The sequence below is a fragment of the Ochotona curzoniae genome, unplaced genomic scaffold, assembly GCF_017591425.1.
Source record: "Ochotona curzoniae isolate NIBS_2020 unplaced genomic scaffold, NIBS_Ocur_1.0 scaffold_4701, whole genome shotgun sequence".
NCBI lineage: Eukaryota > Metazoa > Chordata > Mammalia > Lagomorpha > Ochotonidae > Ochotona > Ochotona curzoniae.
In genome coordinates this window covers 79,101,675-79,118,102 of record NW_024467122.1, presented here as the reverse complement: position 1 = coordinate 79,118,102, position 16,428 = coordinate 79,101,675, and the positions used below count along the sequence as shown (strand labels likewise).

At 54.4% G+C, this 16,428-nt stretch overlaps 1 protein-coding gene across 1 annotated transcript in view; it reads left to right on the top strand.

Annotated features, from left to right (window-relative positions):
• Positions 1–4,110: 4,110 nt before the first annotated feature.
• SLC28A1 (solute carrier family 28 member 1) overlaps positions 4,111–16,428 on the top strand; it is a 32,046-nt gene continuing 19,728 nt past the window's right edge. The window contains exons 1-7 of the mRNA XM_040968472.1: positions 4,111–4,194; positions 4,686–4,777; positions 5,163–5,257; positions 8,260–8,443; positions 11,410–11,551; positions 12,147–12,260; positions 14,143–14,220. Of these exons, the coding sequence (XP_040824406.1) occupies positions 4,111–4,194; positions 4,686–4,777; positions 5,163–5,257; positions 8,260–8,443; positions 11,410–11,551; positions 12,147–12,260; positions 14,143–14,220 (789 nt within the window). The remainder of the gene's footprint in view (positions 4,195–4,685; positions 4,778–5,162; positions 5,258–8,259; positions 8,444–11,409; positions 11,552–12,146; positions 12,261–14,142; positions 14,221–16,428) is intronic.

Genomic DNA, 16,428 nt, shown 5'->3' with positions numbered 1-16,428 from the left:
TGGGATCCTGGCATGTGCAAGGTGAGGACTTTAACTACTACAGTATTATGCCAGGCCCGATTTATTCATTTTTATTGGAAAGTCAGATTTACAGAGAGAAGGAGAGACAGAGCTGAACTAATCTGGAGCCAGAAGCCAGGAGCTTCTTTTGGGTCTCCCACGTGGGTGTAGGGTCCCAAGGCCTTGGGCCGTCCTTGACTGCTTTCCCAGGCCACAAGCAAGGAACCAGAAAGAAAGGAAAGCAGCCAGGACACAAACTGGTACACGTATGGGATCCCAACGTGTGCAAGGCAAGGCCTTTAGCCACTAAGCCACCTCACTGGGCCCTCAGTTGAAGAAATCAATTTTAATTTCTCTACTTGATTTAATCTGTCAACTTGAACTTACAGCTTGTTTCAAAAAAAAAAACAAACCTACAAGTTAAAAAAAAATATGTATTAGCTCAAGTAATAAAGTTCTCAGAGAGAAAGCTAGTATCACTTGGAAAGCACCTGACAGGAAGTTGCCTCATATAGCCAATCCAGGCAAAATGGAAGACAAACTCCACGCAGAGATTAGAGGGCATTACAACTCTGTGCCTCCAAAGAGTGAGGGAATCAGTGTGCTGACAGAGGGAGAAGCACAGGTTACAGTTTCACAAGAAGACCTGAACAAAACAGAAACAAGAGCAATCTAAAGAAGTAACACAGCAAAGCAAGACCTAATAGAGGCGCATGAGCCTTCTAGAAACTGATGACATTTCTATGCAAAAAATATGTGACCATTCTTAATAAAGATTCTAAACCTCCCAAAAATGATTGGAGGAATTTCAATAGAATCCCCCAGAGTCTACTCACAGGAAACACATTCCTGCATGGGTGTGGGGCTGGGATAGGATAGAGAGGGGTTTAGGCAAAAAACCCACAGCCCTCACTTGCTCCAGCCTGCAGCTAGAGATGGGTCCTGCTTGCAGGGCAGACTCCACCTTGCCACAAGCCCACGCACTGTGTGTCCTCACCCTTCTGCCAGCTCCCTGGGAGCCCCAGTGCCCTCAGAAGCCACCAGTGAGCCCTGCTGCTGCTGCCGCCCCACCCCAGCACCTTGACCATGGACTGTACTTCTGCCCCAACCTTGTGGACACCACTGGGACATGCCACCTCCCATCACTGGTTCACCTCCCCCATCACTGGTTCTTTGCTGCATCAGGTACAAAGGCTGACCTGGCCTTAGCCTCCAAGCCAGGGCCCTGAGATTTTCCTTACACTGTTCCAGGCCTAGCCCTATACTGGCTCATCTGGAACCTTTTATCAGAAGTCAGAGCCCCCTATCCCGCTCCAGGGAAAGGCCCAGATTGGTGGGCCTATCCAGAGAAGCCAGCCTTCCCCATTCCCCACCACGCAGCCCCCTGGCTCTAGCCAGCTTCCATCTGAAAAGTACAAAGACTTTAGCTCCTGGGGCCAGGATCCCTGCCGGCCAGCCCCTATGATGGGAATGAGTAGGGACCTCCTGGCTGGGAGTGGAGAAGCCCTGTGGCAGGACAGCTGCACACTGGGGTGGGAGGCACTGGGGTGGGAAGCATCAGGCACCCCTGCTAGTCTGCTGGAGCTGGACTGTGTGTGTTGGGCTTCCTTGTCCCTTGCCACAGCCCAGGGAGCAGCGGGGCCCAGCCTAGCTGAGAGCAGAAGGGGCTGCCAGGGTTCCGCCCAAGACACCCAGCCCATCACACCCTTGTTTGCAGGTGATGATCAGCTACATTTGGGTGGGTTGTACCTCCTGGTGTGCCCACCCCAACCATACCCAGACTCGGGGGGTGAGGGAGAGAAGTGGTGTCCGGCTCAATGAGGCTGACAGGTGTCGCTCAAGTTCAGGTTACAGGCTGGCACACACACCTCTGTTGCCTTTGGGAGGTGAGACGGTGTGAGCCACTCTTGGCTTTGGTGATCAGAAAGACAGCAGATGGGGAGGTGGGGTGCCTTCCAAGAGAACTTCCCTTCACCTTGTCACCGGCTGCACTTTGCACATACCCCTGCCTGCCACATTGTCTCACCAGGAAGTCCTGAGGGGATTGTAAGAATTCTGCCCTCAGTGTGAGAGTTAATTATTGAAGGGTTGCTGCCCACCGCCAGGGTAGATTAATGTTTAGTGGGAGGAGTGAGTGACAAAGGCACCTGTGGCTTGACTTTGCTCACTGTGGCTTTCTCATCAACAGTACAGAACTGAGAGAGGAGTGGGATGGAGGGGTGGGGAAACGACAGGATGGGGGTTTGTTTCTATGATTGGATCATTGCCTGAAACACTTGGGCTGTGGTTGACAAGCCTGGCCACCCTCCTCTTCCAGCATTGCTGAGGCAGCCTCTGTTACAATCAGCACTGACCCAAGAGAGGGAGGGCAAAGGTACAGAATGGAAGAGAGAGCAAAGGTGGCAGGTGGAGGGGGGCAGGCCACAAGGTGGCTTCCTAAGGAGGGAAACTGGCGGTGGGAAGACAGGAGGGTCTGGGACAGGAAAGGCAGCAGCCACAGCAGGCATGCTCTCCCACAACTCTGAGAGAGGGTGGGATCTCTGTGCGGGTGGGGCCCTGACACAGCTGGATGAAGCATGCGGGAGGCCCGGCCTACTCCAGCTGTGGACTCTGCCCCAAGCATTTCCACTGAAATAGGGAGATAAGTTTACACATCAGGAGGCAGGCCCCCCAGTCCACGAAGAAAACACCTGTGATCTGTCAGTTTCCAAGGGACCTTGTGCACGACAGAGAGGTGAGTAGGAACAGGATGCTGCCCCTGGCTTGGCAGCTGTGTGTGTGTATCCTGGCCTCCACTTGTGTGTGCGTGTGTGTGTGCAGATAGCCTGGCCCTGCCTGTGGGTGCATGCTCCGTTCTCTGTGTGTATTTGTATGTGTGCATGTATCTGTGTGTGAGGGGTGGGGGGGGGGAGGGAGGATGTCTGCTTGACCAGGCTGGCCTTTGGATAGGATCAGAGGACACTTGGAGAGAATAACAGGAATGGGAGTGGGGAGCCAGGAGCTCCTCAGACCCTGCTTTAGGGGTGAGCTGAGGCTTAGGAGCTGACAGCTTCAACAACAAAGGGGTGAGATGAGGGCACTTCCAGGACCAAGGATGGGGAACCCAAAGGTAAGCTTCTTCTGGTTAAAAAGAAAAAAAAAAAAAAGAAATCTATGCATAGCTGTTTCAAAACACAGTTTCATGAACTTTTTCAAGGCTTATCATATGCATGGACTTAAAAAGTTTTGGAACTGGGATCTGGCACTATGGCATAGTGGGTACAGCTGCCACCTGTGGCATCAGCATAGCATATGGGTGCCGATTTGAATTTCAGCTACTCCATTTCCAATCCAGCTCCTTACTATGTGCCTGGGAAAGCAGGAGAGGACGGGTCCCCTGCACCCATGTGGGAGATACTCCTGGCTTCAGACTAGCTTAGCACTAGCCATTGCAGCCATTTGGGGAGTGAATCAACAGGTGGAACATTCTCTCCCACTATATATATATATATTTATTGGAATGTTGTTCCAATAAATAAATACATCTTTGAAAAATATATTTTTGAACCAAAACAAGCACATTCTTTAATTCTATTTTTCATAAGCTTAGAAGAACCTTTGTCCATCTCTCCAGCATCTAATTATCCGAGAAGTCTTCATTACAGCCCCTGAGTTCGAGTCCCCGCTCCTGCTCCTGACCTAGCTTCCTGCTGGCACAGACCCTGGTGGGTGGTGTGGTGGACTCAGGGGTTGCAAAGCTGGGTCCAGTGCCTGGCTCCTGGCTTTGACCGTGGCTCAGCCCTGACTGTTGCAGGCATTTGGGGAGTGAAACAGCAGATGGTAGCTCATTCTCTTTTTCTCTGATCTTTCAAGTAAAAAAAAAAAAAAAGAAGAAGAAGAAAGAAAGAAAATTTATGGGCAGGAGGAGGTGTCTGCTCCGAGAGCTGGGTTGAACTCTGATGGCACCCAGGTGCTCCGTGATAGTGTCAGGCACCTGTCCCGACCCTCCCCCCGCTCCCCAGCTTACCCAGTTCTCTCTCTCTCTCCTGTGTCCCTTTCTGTTCTGTCCTCTTGATTCGTGGCAACCCTGTTTTGTCTTGCAGCTGCACAGCCTGACCCACGGAAGACAGCATGCCCCGGCATACAGAGGCCAGCTCTGCCCCGCCCGAGGCCCACGGCCTGGACAACATGGCGGCGGACTTCCTGGAGAGCCTGGTCTGCCCCCTCCTGCATCCCCGTGGCCTCCTGGGTTGGGGGGTTGGCTTCCACCTGTCTCCTCCTCTTCCTCAGCACAACGCAGCCCCTCGCTTGCCGAGGACCCACTGTGCGCTCACAGGGTCTGCCCAAGTCTGCAAGGACAGGGATGGTGTTCAAAAGATGGTGGGGTGCGGAGGGGTCTCGGGGCCAACTGCGCAGCAGCAGGAACTGCTGCAGCCGGCTGTGCATCCTCAGACTTGCGTGAGACGCCCAGCCGGGACCATCCTCAGAGGCCCCCACCCAGCCCAACAGGGTCTCTGGTGGTCCCAGGCCAGGCTCTGCACATAGCAGGTGCCCAGGGCAGGAGCTGCAGAACTGGGGGAGTTGCCCTAGGGACTTAAGTGTCAAATCCCGCCCACCCACATGGCAGGTGTCTGTGGGGGCCCAGGGCGGCCCCTCGTGTCACCTCTGTGGCGGGAGGTGGCCCTGACAGTCCCTGATGCTTCTAGGAGGAAGGCCAGCTCCCTGGCAGCAGCCTGGGCCGCGTTAAGGACGGTAGCAGCGGCTGGAACGGGGCAGCGCCAGAGCCCCTCTCCCGATGGTGGGTACCACGGGGTCACCTTGAGGACGGGATGTGGGAGGGGACTGGCTCCTGACAGATGTGGAGGGTTCTGTGAAGGTCTGCTGAAGAAGGAGCTGCAAGTGTGTTACCCATCCAGTCTGTGCAGATGGTCCAGGCTTTTTTCTGCCTCCCTCCCAGGTGGGCCAGGGTGGGGTTCTATTGCTTTTAAGGAAGCAGAATGAAATTCCATTGGGAGCCCCATCAGGGGGTCTAGGCCAGCCAGAACCCTCTCCCCACCTCCCCCATGCCTTCTACCCTAGTCCATTTAGGAGAAGGTCCAGGCACTGAACGTTCCTGGACACTGTGCTGGGGGCTGGGGCCACTGGGCACTGCTGACCATCCCCTCTTCCCTGCCCACTCCCAGGAAGAGCCTGCAGCGGCCAGCGTTGAGAGCCACCCACTTCTGCCGGCAGCACGCACAGGTGTTCCGCTGGATCCTGGTGGGCCTGCTCTGCACAGGTGAGTGTGGGCTAGCCCCTTTAGGGCATCATCACCTGGCCCAGCCAGCTGTGGCCCAGGCAGGTTCATTTCCACACCTGAGGGCTCAGCACAGGTCTGCAGGCCTCCATCTCAGGGCCAGCTGCCAGGCCATGTGGTGCTGGGCATCCATGAGCCCAGACTGCATCCTGTTCCCAAAGCAACCATCCTCATCACCAAGGGCTGGAGACAAGCATTCACAACAAGGCAGCCATCCAGCTGGGAGCATCCGAGAGGCGTGTGTGGAGTGGAGTGGTCATCAGGGAGGACTTCCTGGAGGGGGCAGCCTTTGAGACACACACGTTGAGCAGGAGTTTGACCAGGAGGAGGAAAAGGAGGAGCACGGGGAAGGCCCCTCACTCTTTCCATGCAGAGGAGTCCCAGAGTAAAGATGAGAAACGACAGGGTGTGAGTTTCAGTTGACATGACATTGCTGGGGGGTGAAATTCCAGACAAGGCCAGTGCCAGAGCACAAGACTGGGATAGGAAGGAGCCTGGGATCAGAGGTGACAGGAGATGCCGGGTGCTCGGGGGCTCGGTTTTTACCTCTACAGCTAGAGAGCTGAAGAACAGGTTCTCTGATTGTGCTTGTTTACATTTGAGAGAGAGATTTTTCCAGCTACTGGCTCAGTCCCCAATGCCTGCAACAACTAGAAGGGGGACAGGCAGAAGCTGGGAGCTGGGAGCACATCCGAGTGTCCAGCGTGGTGGCAGGGACCTAACCACTTGGACCCTCAGTTCTGCCTTGCAGGGCACAGGTTGTAGGAAGCTGGAATTGAAAGTGGAGCTGGGAGTCTCTCATAGGCTGTCAGATGGGAAGTGGGTAGGGGCGTCCTCACTGGGGCATGGGGATTTGAAAGGGCAGGCAGGGCAGAGGAGAGAGAGTGGGAGGTGAAGGTATAGGGGCAGAGGCGAGGGTGACAGGCAGGTACATGGGCAAGGCCCTGGCTCCTGCTAGTGTGGCGTGGGTGATGAAGCCCCCCCTTCAGTCCCCACCATGGGACTGAGCAGTGTTGGTCACTGATTCACAGACAGGGAGGTCCCCGGATGTAGGGCACAGGCCGACTTGCACTGCAGGGTTCAGCACAGTGGTGCAGTGGCTTAGTCTGCTTCTTGTGACACCAGTGCCAGTTCATGTTCTAGCTACTTCATGTCCACTTAGCTCCTTGCCTATGCCCAGGGGAAGCAACAGAAGATGTCCCAAGTTCTGAGGCCCCTGTATTCACGGGGGAGACCCAGAGAGAGCTCCAGGCTGCTGGGTTCAGGCTGGCACAGATCTGGCTGAGTCAGGGCATGTGCAGAGAACCTGAGAAGGAGCAGCAGAGGAAGGCCACTGATGGAGGGAGGCCCCTGGCACAGAGGGCTAGGTCAGGGGTGGAGCTGCGACTGTGTGGCCGGGCATGGTGAGGGCAGGGAGAGAGGACAGCAATGCCCTTGTCTGCTCAGTGAATTTGAATACAGCCTTATCTGCTGAGGCACGGGCAGCTTCCTGATCCTGTTTTGTAAGACAGGTGTCGGGTTCTAAGAAAGACAGTACTAGTGGGGTGTGGCCCAGTGGGGGTGCAACAGGGGGTTCAGAGGGGAACCCCGTTAAGAGGAGCCTCAGGCGTGGGTAGTGGGGAAATCCAGAGCTGCCAGTGGATGACAAGGAGCCCAGAGTCGCAGAAGCCCAGAAGTTGGTGGCGCAGTCCTCAGTGTGGGCTGGAGATGAGAGAAACCTGGGCACAGCAGGTGCACGCCCTGGAGTCCAAGGGCCAAAGAGCTGGGAGTTCCGATGGCCGAGGGCGGAAGAGGAGAAAAACGCCTGCGCACGCACGCGCACACACACACACCCAGAAGGTGGGGATACAGTCTTCCATCTACTGGTTTACTCCCCTTTGGGCTAGGCCAGACTGAGGCCATGAGCCAGGAGCTTCATCCAGGTCTCCCACATGGGTGCAGCGACCCAAATCCTTGGGTCATCTCCGGCTGCTTTCCCAGGTGCATTCACAGGGAGCTGGATCAGACGTGGAGCAGCAAGACACAAACCGATGCCTGTAGGGGATACTGCTGTTGTAAGTGGCAGCTCTCTCCCATGCCATGATGCCAGCCCATGCACTCTTACCTTTAAACTGGTTCGAGAAATGGTCCCTTGCAGTGTCCCTTCTGGCTTTCTCATGCTCGGGTGCTCCAGGTCCTCTCTGCCCTCCTACACGTTCACTGCATGCACCCTCTCTTGGAGAGGACTTCCGTGTTCTCCCAGGGCCTCACTGTGCTTTCTGTCCTGGCTGTGATCGCGGTTTCCTCTGCTTAGGTGGACTCTCTCCCTGGGGTGAAGACATCCCCAACGTGGCCAGTTCACTGAGTGGTCTCCTCATGGGAATGGCCCGGCTCATGTCACATGCACATCCCTGAACTAATCACTGTGTTGGGGAACAGGAACAGGAATCCTAGTTGCTCTTCCTGGCTAGGGCTTCCCGAGGTGGCCTGGCGTGGGGCCCCCTCTGCTCTTGGTTATTTCCTGTCTGTCTTAGGGGCAGAAGCAAACACGGCTGAGCTACTCACAAGTGAGAAGGGGAAAGAGAATCCTAGAGAGAGATGGGTGTTGGTTGTGGTCTCAGAGTGGGGACCCTGGCAGCCACATGGCAGCCCCTTCCTCAGGGAGCTGGCTCCCTTTTCTGTCCCATCCCCATGGCCCTGCGCAGTTCTGGCCTGGTATCCTGCAACTCCATGCAATTAAGCCTCAGTGCACCTTACCTGCAGTTGGCACTGCTGAATTTGCAATTCCCTTACTCACACCATGTGCCACTGGGCCACTGGTGGTAATGTAGACATGGTGAGGAGTACACCAGAGAGGGAACGGGCTCAGTAGTCTGGGCAGCCTTGCTTATCCCTCTGTGCCTGGGGGTAGCAGTGAGGGGAACTGGTGGGGGTGGTGGAGAGGATGGCTGCGGGGGCCAGGCATGCCACACATTCTACCTGATCCCTTGTCTGTCTCCCACCAGCCTATGCCGCCTTTCTGCTCATTGCCTGCCTCCTGAACTTCCAGAGGGCCCTGGCGCTGTTTGTGCTCACCTGTGTGGTCCTGGCGTTCCTGGCCTATGGCCTGCTCAAGAGGCTGCTGGGGCCCAGGCTAAGGGGGCGCATTAATCTCCGCAGCCATTCCCGCCTCAGACTCTGGCTTCAGAGGTGAGTGAGGGGATCTGTGTAAGAATTGGGGCCAAGCCAGGGTGGGGGCTGTGTGACCTCAGGCTTCATGCCTGTGTCCTGGTTGGGCACAGGCTAGGAGTCAGGGGAATAGCTTCTCCATGGTGTTGACAGCTGTAGCTAAGTTGGCAGTGGGCTGACAACAAGGCTATTACTGAGTTATGAGATTATTTGTATATTATTATATAATTGAGCTGCAATAAACATAAGGATCCAGATAACTCTCAGATGCTGATTTCATTTGTTTGGGTTAATTCCCAGGAGTAGGATGCCTGAGTCTTCATTCAGATCTCTGAGGACTCTGTCCTCCACAATGGCTGAACTAGTTTACAGTCCCCCAACAGTGCAGTAGAGTGCCTCTCCCCCAGCCCTCACAGCATTGATTGTGCTTTAATTTGGGGATGAACGTGAATCCTCATTGTGATTTGTACTTGTATTTCCCCAATGGCTAGTGAGCCCAGCCCTTTCTTGTCTAGTTTCTTGAGCTCTTTATGCATGCTGGGTGTTAACCCTTTATCACCTGCAGGCGCTCTTGGCTGTGCTGATGGTGTGCTGTGCAGGGCAGAGCTGACGTCATCTCATTTGTGTTTGCTGTGCTGGCCTGTGCCTCTCTCCGTCAATGTCTTACAGGGTTCCCTGACGCCTTCCTCTAGGAACGTGGGGCTTCAGCTGGATATTTTGCTCCCTGATTAGCTGTGAGGTCATTTCGTGCGAGGTGTGAGGTAGAAGATCCTATTTTTTGCTGTTTGTGTTTTTGGGGTCTTGGTTCACACTCTTGCATCCACGGGTCCAATTTTCCCAACAGCTTTTGTGGAGGAGGCTGTCCTTTCTCCTGGGATTAATCTGAGCTCATTTGTCAGACCTTAGTTGTCTGTAGCTGTGTGGCTTCATTTCTGGGGTTTCCACTGTGTTGTTTTGGTCCACATGTCTATTTAGTGCCAGTTCCAGGCTGTCTTGATGCTAACTGCCCAGCAGCGTGTCCTGAAGTCTGTCCTGTGATGCGTCTGGCTTTGTTGTTGCCATGTCAGGTTGCTTTAGCTGTGAGGGCTCTCCTGTGTTTCCATATGGAGGTTCACATTGTGTTTCCTGGATCTGAGGAGAATGTGCTTGGTGTTTTGATTGGGATAGCATTGAATCTGTGAGTCGCTTTCAGCAGTGTGGACATCTCGAAGATAGTGATTCTTCTGATCCATGGATGTGAAATTTTTTTCATTTTTGTGTGTCTTTTTTCTACTTCTTTCTTCAATGTTTTACAGTTTTCACTTTGCAGATACTTTACATCCTGGGCTGAATTTATTCCAAGGCATAAAGCATCTTGTGGCTATTATGAATGGCACTGCTCTTACAAGCTCTTTTTCAGCCGTGGCGTTGTTTGTGTATACGAAGGCTGTGGGATTTTGTGTGTTGATTTTATATCCTGCAACCTTATCAGGCTCTTTAAACAATCCCAAACTTTCCTTAGTGGAGCCTTTGATTCCCCTACATATATAGGATCATGTCATCTGTAAACAGGAATCATTGGGCTTCCTCCTTTCTAATTTGTATCCCCGTGATTTCCTTTTCTTACCTGACATCTCTGGTTAAAACTTCCAGAACTTTCTTGAATAGCAATGGTGAAAGTGGACATCCTTGTCTGGTTCCAGATCTTAGTGGAAATGCTCCCAGTTTCCCCTCATGTGACACAATGCAGGCTATGGGATTGTCACATATTGCCTTACGTGTGCTGAGGGATGTTCCTTCTATGCTCAGTGTATTTAAATATATATGATATATATCATGAACGGATGATGTATTTTATTAACTGCTGTATCTACATCTATTAAGATAAGCATGTGGTTTCTATTTTTCAAGTTATTTAATGTGACTTTTTTTGTATCTTTGTTGTTCCAAGTTTGTTTATTTTCTAATGTAAATTATTTCTTGCCTCATGCTAATCTTGGGCTGGGTTTGTTCTGGTGTTCTGTGAGACACATTGCTACATCATTACTTGATGTCTTTCCAGTTCCTTAATGTAGGTACTGATTGCTAGAAACTTCCCTCTTTACACCAGAATGTTTGATTTCTTGTGCAGATTGTTCAGTTTCCATGTCTTTGCATATTTTCTAGAATTTCTTAAGTTTTACTTTCCAGTTTCGTGGAATTGTGCTAAGGAAGATGCATGACATCATTTCAATTTTTTTTAATCTGTTGAGACTTGCTTTATAGTCTAGTGTATGACCTATCCTGGAGAAGGTTCCAGGCACCGAAGGAAACAAAAATGCACATTCTGCAGTTTGGGGATTGACTGTTCTGCGGGTACCAGTCAGTTCCACCTGGTCCATAGATGAGCTGAGTTGTCTGTTGAGTTTTTCTGGTAACAGTGAGGTGTTGAAGTCTCCCACTGTTATATTGGAGCCCATGTCTCCTTTAGAGCCACCAGCATTTGTTTCAAATAGCCAGGAGCTTTTTAAAACGTGCATGATGTGCATATACATTTACTATACTTCTACCTTGCTGATGAATCGATCCTTCAATCATTACATGATGCCCTTCTATTTAAGCAGTTTTTGTGTTAGTCAAGGTCAGGCACAGATCCTGGTTCTGGGAGCTGGAAACACCAGGCTGATCTGCCTACCTCTAGACATTGAGAGTTGGACCTGACCTGGCACGGGCCCTGCCTCCCCCCAGGTCAGAGGCTGGGCTGCGCGTCCTCACAGCAGGGAGAGTCCCCGGGTGGGCACTCACAGGTGCCACTGCTCATCATCCCAGCAGCCATGGCTGCATCCGATCAGTGAGGAAGCTTGACTCATGGAGGCCCGAGGTCACAAAGCAAGACCAGCCTTCTCAGTCCCTGCCCCGCAGTGGGGGCTCTGTTCTCTTCTCCTCCTGGCTCAGGCTCCTGGGCGCCCCTGTGTGTGTCTGTGTGTGCATGATGGCCAGAGTGATGGTTGCCTGTCTCCCTCCTGCAGATGTCTGGCCCTCGCTGCCCTCCTGGCCCTGGTGCTGTGGCTGTGTCTGGACACCGCTCGGCGGCCTGAGCAGCTGGTGTCCTTTGCAGGAAGCTGTGTGTTTGTGGTCGTGCTCTTTGCCTGCTCAAAGCACCACCGTGCTGTGAGTATTCCAGGAGCACTCAGGCCTGGAACCCGGAGGATGCCTCTTGCCTGCCCCTGGGGCCATTCACAGCACCAAGGGGCTTGCTAGATCTGAACCTCCTAAGCCAAGGAGTCAAGACCAAGGCCCAGCACTCTGCACTTCAGCAAGCCCTTAGGTGCCACTGAGCACTGTGGGATACCTGCCCCTCCCCACCTCACAGTGCAACCCAGGGAGGACAGCCCTGAGGAGGGGGAGTAGCAGTGTGGGGGTCAGGGCATAGGTGCAGGGATCTGATGGCAGAGAGCCCCGGGGCAGACAGAGGCTGTGGCTGAGATGTGCCTGTGCCCCGAAGCTGAGCACATGGCACACTCAGGGCCAACCATGGTTCCCACAGGCCTTTAGGGAGACTTGCCTGTGGCTGCCCAGACTGGCTGTGCAGAGTATAGCCTGTTGTGAGTTCCAGAGGTCAGCTGGCCATGAGCAGTGTCCCTCGGGCCCTGGCCCTAGTGGGCATGCACCCTCCACTGTCATCCCCAACCCCCTGCACGCTACTCCCTGTGTATGTTGCAGGGACTGAGCTCAGCAGGGCCTGTCTCTTGGTGTTGGGGGGCAGGTGTCCTGGCGAGCCGTGTCCTGGGGCCTCGGGCTACAATTTGTACTGGGACTGTTTGTCATCAGAACTGAACCAGGATTCATCGCGTTCCAGTGGCTGGGCGAGCAGATCCGGGTGAGTGTGGGGCTGGGGGTCAAGCCGTCGGTGGGTGGGGAGGCCGCCGAGCAGGTGTGGGTAACAAAGTGAGGGGAGAGGGGCCTGAGACTGGGCAGTGTGGCCTCAGCTCCCCTGAGGCCTGGGACCAGCAGCCCCACAGCGCATCTCTTCTGAGGCCAGCGTGGGATGGGAGAGGGTCCCACGTGGCCAAGCTCAGGTGGTCCTGGACCCTACAACGCTTACTCTGTAGTGGCCAACAGGAATTTGGAGTTAAGAGTGCCTTAAAAAGCTGTTATTCAAAATGTTTCCTGGAATTATACATGTTTATTGTTTAAAGGCAAGTGAAACCTAAAATTTTCCATTTTAATCATCTTAAGTCTCTACATTGATGCACATTGTTGTTGTTATCATGATTCACTTTTTTCAGAATCTTTATTAAAGATTTATTTCTTTTATTTGCAAAGTCATATATATACAGAAAGAAGGAGAGTTAGAAATATCTTCCATCCCCAAGTGAGCGCAACAGCCAGTGCTGTGCTGATCCAAAGCCAGGAGCTCAGATCTTCCTGGTCTCCCACATGGGTGCAGGGTCCCAAGGCTTTGGACCATCCTCTTCTGCTTTCCCAGACCACAAGCTGGGAGCTGGATGGGAAGCAGGGGTATTAGAACCGGTGTCTGTATGGGATCCCAGTGTGTTTAAGGCTAGGACTTTAGCTGCTAGGCCATGGCGCCAGGCCCCAGAATCTTTTAAAATTGAGGGGTCCTCTTCAAGTCATAGCAGGTTAAGCCTCCAATTGTGCTACCAGAATCCTATATGGGTACTAGTTTGAGTCCCAGATGCTCTCCTTGCAATCCTGCTCCCTGGTAATGTGCCTGGGAAAGCAGCAAAATATGACCCAAGTGCCTGGGCCCAGGCAGCTGCACAGGAGACCGGGGTAGAGCTCCAGTCGCCTCGCTTTGGGTTCAAATCAGCTCAGTCCTGGCTGTGCTATTTGGGGATGAACCAGTGGATGAAGAGCTTTCTCTTCCTCCTTCTTTCTTTGTACCTCTGCCTTTCAAATAAAAGTAAATACATTTAAAAGAGCGAGAGAGAAAGAGAGAGAGGGGGAAAGAACACGCCTGTATGCTTGTCCATGCCCCAGATGCCTGTGGCAGCAGGGTCTGGGCCTGGCAGGAGACAGGGGCCTGAACTCAGTTCAGATGTCGCATGAAAGTAGCAGAACCCAACCCCTGGCGCCATCACCACTGCCTCCCGGGTCTGAATGAGCAGGAAGTCGCAATCAGAAGCCGGAACTGGGATTTGAATCCAGGCCCTCCAGCATAGGCAATGAGAGGCAGCATGTGAACTGGGATATTCACTGCAAGGCCACCCACATGCACACTGAGACGTTGATTTGTAAAATGCAAATGCTTGAATCCAGAAGAGTCCCCTCCCCTGCCTCCTGCTCATTGCTGACATTTGCTGGAGCTCAGGGGGAGTGAATGGTAAGAGGGCAGCAAGGCTGGGCTCCCTGCTCAGTTCACAGCTCTGCCTACACCCCCATTTTGGAGATCTGAATAAGCAGAATACTGGGGTCAGGGCCAGAGAAGCAACTTGGCCCAGCAGTTCCTAACGCAGGTTGAAGAGCAGAACCCAGAGTTCCTGAGGGAGCGCAGCTTGAGCAGGGACCCCAAGGCCACGAGCCCTTGGGTGGAGCGAAGCTGTGCTTCTGGCTCTCTGGGGACCAAGCCCTCTGGCCCTGCCTCCTCATGCAGCCTCTTCTGGGAGGGTCTCACAGTGACCGAAGTCACTCACTCTTCTGCAGAGAGTGCTTGGCCCCACATCAGGTGCACCCCTGGACACCCTCGCTCTCCCCACCAGCCTTCCCTGCCAGCTCAGTTGGCCGTCTTTTACTTCCAGGTCTTCCTGAGCTACACGGTGGCCGGCTCCAGCTTCGTGTTTGGGGACACCCTGGTGGCAGATGTCTTTGCCTTTCAGGTTAACTCAACTCTGGGTGCCAAGGGTGTTGGTGGCAGGTGCCAGGGATGTGGGTGTGGTAGTGTAGGCGCTGTCCAGCAGGCAGCCCGGCCAGGCAGCAGGTGTGGGCCCCAGGGCCTGGGAGGGGCTTAGCCACACACCTGCAGAGTGACAGCTTCTGGCTATGATCTGTAAGTTCTGCAAGAGAGAGCTGTTTCTGCATTCGCTCTCTCAGTGATGCGCCCCAAGTGACAGGGCAGCTGGAGCTGGGGACCAGGTATAGGGGACAGGGTCGGGCACATGGCCCACACTCAGCCCTTCTGTGCTGCCAGGGCGGGGGGCACAGCCCGCACTCAGCCTCTGCATGCTGCGGAGACTCTGGACCCACACAGGATGGTTTCCAGGTCCTCCCAGGATGCTCCTCCTTGCGTGTCTGTCTCACACTGCCTCTGCCAGGAAGCCCACCTGTATTTGCCTCACACAACTCCCTCCTAGCCTTCCTCCCAGGCCCACAGCTCCTTCCCAACCCCCTTGCCTTCCTTCCAACAAGAATTGTGCACCAACCACAGCACAGATATTGTGGGGGAGTCAGGATTAGAACTCTGTGCTGCCTTAGGCAGGCAGCCACAGCCCTAACTGGACTGGGCAGTGGGCTGCTATTTCGTGCCTCCAGGTGGTGTGGGGAGCTGATGTGGATCACTTCCTGCTCCAGCCAGCTGCCCGAGCACCCAGAGGCCAGCTTAGTAAGCACGCAGCCTGAGCTGCCACCCATGGGCTCACCCTGGGCCTCAGCACCAAAGGTCGGGTGTCCAGCCTCCCAGGCACTGGGCCCCTTCCCTGTGTCCTGGCAGCACAGAGGGAAATTGCTGCCACACCTGGCACGTCCCGGGTCACACCCCTAGTGCCCTGGGCACCCTGTTTGCTGGCCCAGCCCTGTTCTCTGAAGTCTAGACAGTACACGCTGCTCTCCTCATCTCACTCCGGTCAAGAGCAGTCACGGGACAAGGAGAGGCAGTGGCCTGCACAGTCAGCTCCTTCTCAGGCGACATCCCCTGGGCCATAACATCAGTGACAGGTGTCCAGTGGGCAGGGCCATGTGGAAAGCAGGGCAAACAGCCCAGGGGGCTCATGGCTCCACCCAGGGCAACGGGGACCTCTAGGGCCCCTCCACTCCCACCAGGCTGTCCTGTAAGCCGCATTCATTCCCACGTCATCGTGTAGGCTAGTCTTCTCTGTATCATGCCAAGTTCAGTGTATGTGCTGCCAAAACGAGCACATGCCCCGTTCACGTTCATCCCCAGAAAGGAAACCCTGGCTGCCCCAGGCCTCGCCTGTCTGGCCGTCACTGCTCCTGCTCCCGCCCAGGCCCCCCCTGCGTGCTGTCCCGTGTTTGCTGACAGCTGTCCCCTGACACTGCTCTCCCCTTACACTGCAGCGACCCCCACCTGACAGATGCTGAGCTACAAAGCTCAGCCCCAGGCCTCCTCAGAGCTCCCTTATGTGCCCCAGCCCACCCTCTCTGTAAAGCAGCCCCCTCCCCGACTGTATTCCAGACCCTGCGGGAGGTCCTCAGCCCCTTCCTGGCTCCCCTTGACCTCCCTCTCCCCGCAGTGATGCTGACCCCAGGACCTGTCCGCAGCCCATGCTCTTCCTCACTCTGGCCCACGTGGGCATTCTCTCTCCATGGTTCTGCCTCAGCCCACCTCACTGGCCAAGTGCTGGCCTGGGCCAGATGAGAGTTCAGACAGAGTGGGGACAAGGTACCCGCACAGCCCCAGCCCACGGCAGCAGGATGCCCTTGACTTGCAGTGGGGTGTGTCCCTTGCTCTGCACCTCACTGCTCTCCATCTGGCCTCTAGGTAGTAAATGCTTGCAGTCCCCCTACCTCCTGTGCATCCCAGAGGGAGAAGAGAGAGGAGAAGATCTTCAATCCACTGGCTCACTCCCCGAAGAGCCAGGCTGGAAACCTGGTGCCAGAGCTCCTTCCTACATAAGTGACAGGGGCCAGGGACTTGGGTCAGGCTCTGCTGCTTACCCAGATGCACTAGCAGGGAGCTGAATTGGAAGTGGAGTAGCCAGGTCTCAAACTGGTAGCCATATGGGATGTCCAGCACTGCAGACGACAGCTTGATCAACTACACCACAGAACTGGCCCCTGTTCCTGTTTGCACTCAAGGAAGCAGGTGTTAGCAGTGGTGTGCTCAGGGCACTGATCCTCTGGGATGAGGA